The following is a 9,695-nucleotide window of genomic DNA, read 5'->3' on the forward strand; positions in this document are numbered from 1 at the left end:
TAGTTCGGATTTAATGCCCCCAACAGATAAGCTTATTCCTGAGTTGGGAATCCCCTCAGTCAAGCTGCCTTCCTCATCATATGAACAATCCCACTTCTTCAGCTACGTGACCAAGACAGGCCCTAGCTCCAGCCTCCTCCTCTCCAGCACGGACGTAATAGTGATAGCAACCGCATGTGGAAAAGACTTAGAATGTAATGCCAGAGTCCAGAAGTATGTCTCTGATGCCGTGTAATAATTTAGTGGTGAAAGCAGCAGTCCTCAGCGTGGGTCTGATAAAAGGAAGCCAGTCCGCCAGGTGGGTGAAGTGACATGAAGGCTGCCAGGAGGTGCCCATGAAACATCCTTGGTTACGCCATCCAGGATTCCGGGAAGAAGTCACGGTTTCAAATTCTCCAATGTCATTTTGGAAGGAGACACTGAGAACTGGTAAAGGTAGAGAAATGCTCCCAGTTCCACTCCTGCTGATGAGTCACTTTCTGGAGAATTTCCCCCAGCACCACACGAGCCCTGCCTGAGCTCCGGCGCCTCACTGGAGGATGTCAGAAGCACCAGCACTTCACCACTGCCTTCCGCCAAGCCGAGCTCACCTCACTATAGCCAGAGGGAACCAGGCAGCTAGGGACAACCGACTGACTAAAGGAATCTGCTGGGACCCCTTGGGAATCCCGGGGAGGGCTCTGGTGGCAATCCTGGAACAGGTTCTGCCAAGTCAAAGGCTTCTTCCTGTTGGAGTCGGGCTGCCTGGAACACTGAGCAGGATATGATCCTACCTTTCACTTACAGCCACTTCCAATACCAAGAGAGCAGGCTTGTGGTACTCACTGACGAATGAAAAATTAACATTTGGGAATATTCCCTAGGAATAAATATATGTGTGTATGTGTATATGTATATCCATATACATATATATTCAAAAATTCACGTATATATAAATATATATATATAAACTATGAGTATACTCATATCTGTAAACAAGCTCTCTCGTGTGTGTGTGTGTGTGTGTGTGTGTGTGTGTGTGTGTGTCTGAGCTCACGGTGCATTTCTTGACTTCTATCACAGAAAACTTCCAACTATTAAAATACAGATGCAGTGGCCAAGGGGACCAGAGTGAAGAGACCCTGTCTGTCAACTGAAACACATCCACTCGGTGGCAACGAGCGCTTGAGAATTCTGAATCAGCCCTGTCTCACCCGACTTTCTCCTGCTGCACACTCGTCCACGTCTGTCTGTGTGGCACAGACAGAGCTAAGGATGGAGACGGAATTAAACTCCGGCTGGTAAGCCAGAAGTCCTCGCCCTCTGGTAACACTCTCCTCTCAGAGTAAACGTACATCAGGACGGATGAGAAAAGAAGCAAATGAGAATGGGAAACAACTTTCTCAATGCCTTCTCTGCACTGGACGCTGAGCTAAGCAGCGTGTGCACGTGAGGTTGCTCTCTCTCTCTCTCTCTCTCTCTCTCTCTCTCTCTCTCTCTCTCTCTGTGTGTGTGTGTGTGTGTGTCTGTCTGTCTGTCTGTGATCACCTGATAATAGAGTCTGGCACACTAGAGGCCCTCTCTCCTTTCAGGCTGTTTTGAAGATGGAGGAAGGTATGTGTCGCATGCTTAATATGGTGCCCAACACATTGGAGAAACAACTGTCCTTGGCTACTTGGTGTGCAACAGGCAGGTTTTAGAAAACACTGATTTAATTTAGGATCTCCAAGGCCTCCAGAAGCAACTTCCCTCAGGCAGTAGAGTTTTGATTCTCAAAGGCTTAAGTAACAAAGCAGGCTGCACTTTCATTACGAAAGCAGTTAAAACTCTTGGCCAGCATGTCAGCTTTCTATAATTTATGAAGTCTGTGTGGGCTTCTAGCAAAGCTTTCCGAGCCCTTATCTGAAGCATCATGACATCTTCCAAGACCACACTAGGATATGCTTAAGGCTTTTGGTTTTGCTTTTCAGTTTCTTATTGGTAAACAGAAATTATGTGAGGTAACAGATTTTACAGTGGCCTTTCCATGCATAGGTCTATAAAGTGATTTAGTCATATCCTTTTCCTTATCTTTTCTAGTTTATCTATTTTAGTCCCTTTTTTACTTTTAAGTCTCTTTCCCTAAAATTCTGCATATGAGAGAAAAAAACACAAACTTGTCTGTGTGTAAATGGCTTATTTTTTTAACATAAAGATCTCAAGTTCCATTCATTTTTCTGCACACAACTTCCTTTTGTGCTTTGTAACTAAACAGAACGCACTGCCTGTGTAGACTACCTTTACTTTAGGCAGTCACTCCCTTTGGGGTACCTGGCTGACTCCATAGCGTGGCTATTGTGGCTAGTGCCACAGTAAACATGGGTATGCGGGTTTCTCTATTCTTTTGGGTGATACATGATATATATGATATATATATATATATATATATATATATATATATGTATACACACACATATATGTGTATATATGTATGTGTGTGTATATATATATATATGTATATGTACATATATATATCAGTCGAATAGCTGGATCATATGGTCGTCGTTCTAAGTTTGGTCTTTTGAAGAAGCCTCCATACCGTTTGTTTCCACAGTGGCTGGTCTGATTGGCACTGTCAGGAACTGTGTTGTAAGGGTTCCCTCACTGCCCCAATCCTTGACAGCACTTGCTGTGCCTTTCTTCTTGTCTGGTGTAAGACTGAGCACAGCGAAGTTCTGAGTTGTACTTTTGGAGGCTAATAGTGTTCATCCTGTTTCCATATACTGGGCACCGGCGTTTCCTTTTATTGTTATTAATGTACATTACTTATATGAAAAAGTGGGTTCTGTGGTATTTCTATACAAGTACATGAAGAACTTTGAAAATTTTGAAACCTTCATTATCTGCATTGGTCCCACCTCTCAACTCCCGATGTTCCTTCCTGTTCCCTTATAGTTCCTAGTCCTACAGTAGTGTCTTTTTAAATATCCCACATATGGAAAACAAGTGATATTCCTGAAAGGCACCTGTTTATTTCATCCACCCTCTCTTTGATTTGATTATTGGATTATCTTTTGATGTTAGCTTGTTGAGTTTTTAGCTTCCACAACCATAACCTATCCCTATCCTTCTAACACCTCCAGCCTCTGACATTCTGGTTTCTGGTTGGTGGTGGTGGTGGTAGTGGTAGTGGTGATGGTGGAGGTGGTCATGGTGGAGGAGGAAGAGGAGGAGGAGGAGGTGGTGGAGGTGGTCAAGGTGGAGGAGGAAAAGGAGAAGGAGGAGGAAGAGGAGGAGGAGGTGGTGGAGGAGGAAGAGGAGGAGGAGGTGGTGGTGGTGGAGGTGGTCGAGGTGGAGGAGGAAGAGGAGGAGGGGGAGGAGGAGGGAGAGGAGGTGATGGTGGTGGTGGTGGTGGTGGAGGTGGTCGAGGTGGAGGAGGAAGAGGAGGAGGAGGAAGAGGAGGAGGAGGTGGTGGTGGTGGTGGAGGTGGTCGTGGTGGAGGAGGAAGAGGAGGAGGAGGAAGAGGAGGAGGAGGAAGAGGAAGAGGAGGTGGTGGTGGTGGTGGAGGTGGTCGTGGTGGAGGAGGAAGAGGAGGAGGAAGAGGTGGTGGTAGTGGAGGTGATGGTGAAGGAGGAGGAGGAGGAGGAGGAGGAGGAGGAGGAGGAAGAGGTGGTGGTGGTGGTTTTTGATACAGAGTCTCATTATGTAGCTTTGCCAGTCCTAGAACTCAATAGGTAGACCAGCCTGGCCTCAAACTCACAGAGATCCACCCGTCTCTCCCTTTCGAATGCTGGAATTAAAGGGATGTGCCGCCATGCCTAAACTGGCTTCTTAGTATTCCTAGTGGCTGCATTAAGAAAACAGCAGGTGCAAGTAATTTTTTTTTTTTTTGTTCTTTTTTTCGGAGCTGGGGACGCAAGTAATTTTAATAATACAATTTATTTAATCTGATGGACCCGAATCACCATTTGAATATATGATCGATAGTGATGAATGAGCTATTTCATGTTATTTTCCACATTAGTCTCTTCATTTATTACAAAATGGAAAAGTATCTCAGGCCCGGCCACATCATCAGAGTCACATGTGGCTAATGGCTACGGCCCCACACAGAGACACATTATCCTCTCTGTAATTATCTTATGAGCAAAGTGTCCTTAATGAATCTTCACTTTGTGCAATCAAAATTATGAGAGATACACAATGAATTATTACTTTGCCTCCTACTGCTCTGCAATTCTGAATACACCGGGAGCAGCCTATCATTTAATCTTCAACATGGCCCTGACAAATTGGTCCCTACCACATTTAAACAGGTAGCCGTGTATGCCATATTCCAATGCATGGACTGTCAAGCATGAGAATATAACTAAGTCCATGTGAGGGATAGCAGCCGGGTTGCTTGCCGGCTGCTTGGCCTTACAATACCATCCAGAAGACTTGGACTGCAATCGTCCATGCATCTCTATTTAAAGGGCTGGTGGAAACATCGGGTGCTCCTTAAAGCAAACTCAGCAGCGGTCAGAGCCAGTTTAGTTACAAAGTGGGGAGGGAAGGGTCAGCGTTCAACCTGATCTCTGGCCATTCCCTCTTCATCCTGCGCTTAGCCTTCTGGAAACCTGGGTCCTCTAAAGACCGTGCATCTCCTACCCACAGCTTGCTAACCAGCTTATAAGAGAGATCATACCCATCAACAAATACACGATTTATTTAAAAACACACACGCGTAAGACAGATAAAACTGGGCTGAGGAGACAGAGAAGCTTTGCAGTCCTCAGAAAAGGCTCGCCCAACAGTCTACCCTTGATATAGCATTTGAAGAGACGAAGGCAGTAGGGACGACACTGAGGAGCCTTCCCCACATGGATGAGAGCAGCCGTTTGCAAAGTTAGGCAACTCTATGGGAAGAGAGAACTGTAGCAGGGGCCGGAGGCCATTTTGGACAGTAGAGTACTGTTGTGTGTATGTGTGGCTCTCGCTGGTGTGCTTTGTTCGCTGGTGATTCCAGAGCCCCAGCCAATCCAGCACCACCTCGGATGCTGTGTGACAGTCAGTCGTTCTCATCTCCTTGAGGGCTCTCTACCTCTCTTTGAAAAAAGGGCTCCCAGGAGATCCACCAAAGAGAAACAATGTATCAACGCTGCATCGTGACGCTGACTTGGAGGTCATTTACTGTACAGATACAGAGCACTGACCCCCTGGGTGACAGGATGTTAAATGGCTAATAACAAGCAGACACTTATCTTGCACTGTCTGTGGTGACAATGGGATAGGAGACCTTCTTCTTGCAAACTAGTTCAAACAGAGAGACAGAAGCAGGGTGCACCTTGTCATATTTAAGCTGCAGCGCCCAGCAACATATGGGTGTTTACTTCAACACTGAGTTCTGAGAATTCTACTGCCTAACCCTGGTAGAGCTAGGAACGAATCTCTTGTGACGGGTGAAGGTTTGCTCACCTTTATGTTTCTGCTTTACTTAACATTATACTACAAACTTGTAAATATGTAACTGGAACTGACCAGACGATTAATAGTGGGGCAAATAAAGCCTCAGCATTAGGGAGATATTAAAAACAACAACAGCCGCTTCTTTAACTGTACTTCCTAGATTTGAACGGCATGGGTGCACAGAGCTAGCAGGAACTATGTAGACCTGGAATAGTTGGATGCCCCAAATTCTAGCTGCTCCCTGCATGCACACCCTTGCTACGAATGCAATACTACGGTCAGCACACACTTTTCCCTCTTGATTTTGGGCCTCTGCCATCTGCTTTGGCTAGTGGGGTGTGACGCAGGGCAACTGTCCCTAGAGACCGCCTATCTGTGTGGTTTGCAGTCTTGCGCTTCTTAGAAAGGAGACTTTGCCCTCAGTGGCATGCGGTGTACAGGACCAGGAGGGTGAGAGATGGGTTAAATGGCACCCGGCTGACTCAGCGATAAAACCAGCTATGGCTGTTGCATCCCACCGAGAGTTTACCCAGCAACAGCTGACTAGCTGACTACAAACACTGCATACTAGTATCACCCACTGTAATTTAATATGCCTTTCCTACGATTTAACCCTGACTTGGATTTCTTCACTTACATTTTATGCTCCATTCAAGCTGGACTCTTTCTAATTCTTGAATATGTCTCGTATTACTTCAAGCCTTTCCTTACCCAGCTCTCTCCTAGATCTTATATCCAACAAGTTCAGATGCTTCCAGGCCGGGTTTACCTGCCACCTCTACAACGAATCCACTCACACAGGCTCCCTGGTTGCTGGCCGAGTCTCTGTGAGCCACTGTGAATCCCCAGGCCCTTTGCACAAATGTCACAGTTGTGCAGATGGCCTTCTTGTGGGACTCCTAACAGTGGGTGCAGGGGCTTGTCCGATGCTGTTGCTTGCCCTTGGGGCTCCTTCCTCCTACTGGGTTGCCTCATCACTCCTTAAGAGGAGAGGAGATGCAAAGTGATATGCCACGGCTGCCTGATAGCCATGGGAGGGAGGACTGCCATTTTCTGAAAAGAAATGGAGGAAGATTGGATGTGGCGGCTGGGGCTAAGGAGTGAGAGGAAGGACTAGGAGAAAAAGAGGGAGAGAATTGTGGTCAAGAAGTAAATATATATCTATGTATAATATATAAATTATGTATATATATGTGTGTGTATGTGTGTATACACTTAGATATATGGAGAATATATATACATATGTGTATATATATATACATATGTGTATATATATACATATGTGTGTGTATATATATATATAGAGAGAGAGAGAGAGAAGGAGGGAGAAAGAATATACATATACATATGTATATTTACTTCCTAACTCTGTAGTGTGTATCATATATGTATATATATTCATTCCCCATATATATAAACATATATACACACATATGTGATATATATGTATATGTATTATACACACACACACACATATATATATATATATATATATATATAGAGAGAGAGAGAGAGAGAGAGAGAGAGTGTGTGTGTGTGTGTCTATGGGAGAAAAAGAATTCATTCTGATTCTGCCTTTAAAGTTACTATGATAGGTATCTTCTGCTATTTGGTTTATTTTGTCTCACAACACTTCCTTATCCTCTTACAAAGTCTTGGATAGCAAGAGCTATGCAATATTTGCCTCTGTAATCTCCATGACGTTTCGCAAAAGGCCTTAAACGCTATCCTGCAGTGGGAGCATGGGACGGTGGTGAACCAGAGCCCCAGATACGCGGGTGCTGACACAGAATGGCTGGGCAGCTTGGAAGCAGCCAGCTTTTTGTGATTCAGCCTCTACATATGCAAATTGAGACAGCACATATTTCACAGGATTGTTGTGAAAATCCAACATGAAAATGAATGCGAATGCCTCCCGGTATTGACATATGGTAACAGCTCCTGCTGGAGTAGCTCCACCATGAAAGTGATCATGACAGACCATCGCCAAGGCTAGTTTAAAAACGTCTTTGATGACGGATCATTTCCTATCAGACGTGAAGTATGAAAGGGTCACAGTAATGACTCCAGCTCCAATTAGCTGTTTTCCTACTCGGTGAGGTTTCAATGAGCTGGTGTCTGGCTTTATGAAGATGCTCAAATATCCATTATTTTCCCGTATCCTTTAAAACCTCCAGGCAGTTACCACAACAAATTTGTTACAGGAATAAAACTTCTCATTCATTAGAGAACATGGCAGTGCAACAGTAGGGATCCCAGTTCAAGAGCAATCATTACAGTGAATGGAAGGCCAGGCTTGGGGACATGGATCAGTCAGTTTAGAGCTGCTTTACAGCATGAAGACCCAGGCTTGTTCTCCATAACTCATACCAACAGGCCAAGCTTGGTGGCACAAGCCTATACGCCCAGCACTGGGGAGATGGGAGACAGGCCGGGTCCCTGGAACTGGCCCAGCCAGTGAGAGGCTCATTCAAACAAACAAACAAACAAACAAACAAACAAACCCACCCAAGGTGGACTGTGCTTGAGTGTAGGCATCTAAGATCATCCTCTGGTCTCCACACCCATGCACATACTTGCAGGTATGTGCACCCATGCACAGCTAGACACTGTACAACTGACAACACTGAGAGTGACTGGGACTGGGGGATGTGACTTTTACACGTACACTCCTTCACAGGCATGTGCGCACGCATACACACACTCACAGCTAGGCATCGTACAAGGGACAGCACTGTTTGAGTAACTGGGGATGAGAGAACTCTTGGTGAGATTCTTTACCCGGAAAGAAAGGAAATGGTGTTGTTTGCTACTTTTTTAATGTATATTTTCGGGCAATGGACTTTTCTGTTAAAGTCATTTAACAAAACCTGCTCCATGTGCCCTATATTATAGCCAGAATATATACACTCCATCAAGAAGAAATTGATCTTTTGAAGGACAAACCCAAAGTCAAGAAGCTCAAAATTCAGTAAGTGGCCAGGAAGGTACTGCCCCAGAGTGACCTAGGCTTGGTGAGCCTCTGTGGGGAGGGGTTTGTGGTTCAATGGGGGCCACAGGCTGACTGAAGGGGCAAACAGAACGCTATTCTGTTGATTTCCCAGAAATGAAGACCCAGAGTTGTGAGAGCTACTGAAGACATCTGAGTGTTTGTTGTGAAGCAGCTTGGTGTTTAAAAGCTGCCTTTCTTTGTTTTTTTTAATTATTTGGGCTTAGAGAAGAGGCGATTTGTGTGACCTTTGCACTAAGTATACTGAAATTATCCTCCGCTGAAGTATTAAATGTGGATTCACTCTATTAACCCTAGAACACACCCGCCTTTCCATTCACAAACCTCCCTTCGCCGCACTTTGGGCCCGTGTTTTCAGCTGTCGCCCCTGAGGACAGGCATCCTTGCCTGATACCTCAATGACTTGAGCCTCCCTAGTTCTTTAGGTGGAGGTGACATAAAACCTCTCTGACCGTCTCCAAGCCTCCCTGGATACTAATGACATCGACTGAGAAGAGGAAGGGACTGCGCTGACGCCGCCCATTCTCACCCATCTCTGACCCAACCGCAGAAGGCACGGATCGGTCTGGTCACTCCCTGTCACCAGAGGGCCTGGCCCGGAACCCACCAGGCCGGGCCGGGAGGAAAACGTGGGAACACTCACCGCCAAACACATCCCCGTTCTGGTAGCTCTTCCCTTTCTGTGCTTCCTCCTCGTTTTGAACAGTAGCAACATGCTTGGCAGAGGCACAGCCCATAGCTCATTCAGTCAGCTTCAGCTGGGCTGAACTGCAAATCATCTCTACAGGTGCGGGGACATTGTTTTCTCTCTCTTCAAGCACAGAGGAAATCCACCTTGTGGTGGTGCTGGCAAAGGGTGTGCACCTGCGAGAACAGAAAGCCGGGGTCAGAAAGGAAGACTGCACACGTTGTATTGCTCTCCCCAGGGGTAGTGGCTGGCCGCCATTGCACAGCCCAATCCCTGCCTTCCTCACTCAGTACGGTGTGGGCATCCCCTCTTGATCCATGCTTAAAAGGCAACCCGGGAAGGCATGCTGCATATGCCGCACGCTGGGAAGGAGCCATTTTCAAAGAGAGGGACAGAGCCCTCCAGGAATGAGAATGACCGGCTGTCACAGCATCCAATGTGCTTACGGATTGGCTGGCCTTCTGGAATCACCAGCAAGCAGAGAGCATTGGCGAGGGCCACACTGTACCTCTAGCTGCAGGCCAACGCTAGGTTTTATCTGTCTCAGGAGATCGCCTTTCTTCCCAAGACGGTGCCATGGGCTCGGTTATG

At 46.1% G+C, this 9,695-nt stretch overlaps 1 protein-coding gene across 1 annotated transcript in view; it reads right to left on the bottom strand.

Moving 5' to 3' along the window:
* C10H1orf21 (chromosome 10 C1orf21 homolog) overlaps positions 1–9,280 on the bottom strand; it is a 96,268-nt gene extending 86,988 nt beyond the window's left edge. The window contains exon 1 of the mRNA XM_032914843.1: positions 9,060–9,280. Coding sequence (XP_032770734.1) covers positions 9,060–9,153 — 94 coding nt within the window. The 5' untranslated portion in view covers positions 9,154–9,280. The remainder of the gene's footprint in view (positions 1–9,059) is intronic.
* Positions 9,281–9,695: the final 415 nt, after the last annotated feature.

Source organism: Rattus rattus, chromosome 10 (genome assembly GCF_011064425.1).
Source record: "Rattus rattus isolate New Zealand chromosome 10, Rrattus_CSIRO_v1, whole genome shotgun sequence".
In the NCBI taxonomy this organism is placed as follows: Eukaryota; Metazoa; Chordata; class Mammalia; order Rodentia; family Muridae; genus Rattus; species Rattus rattus.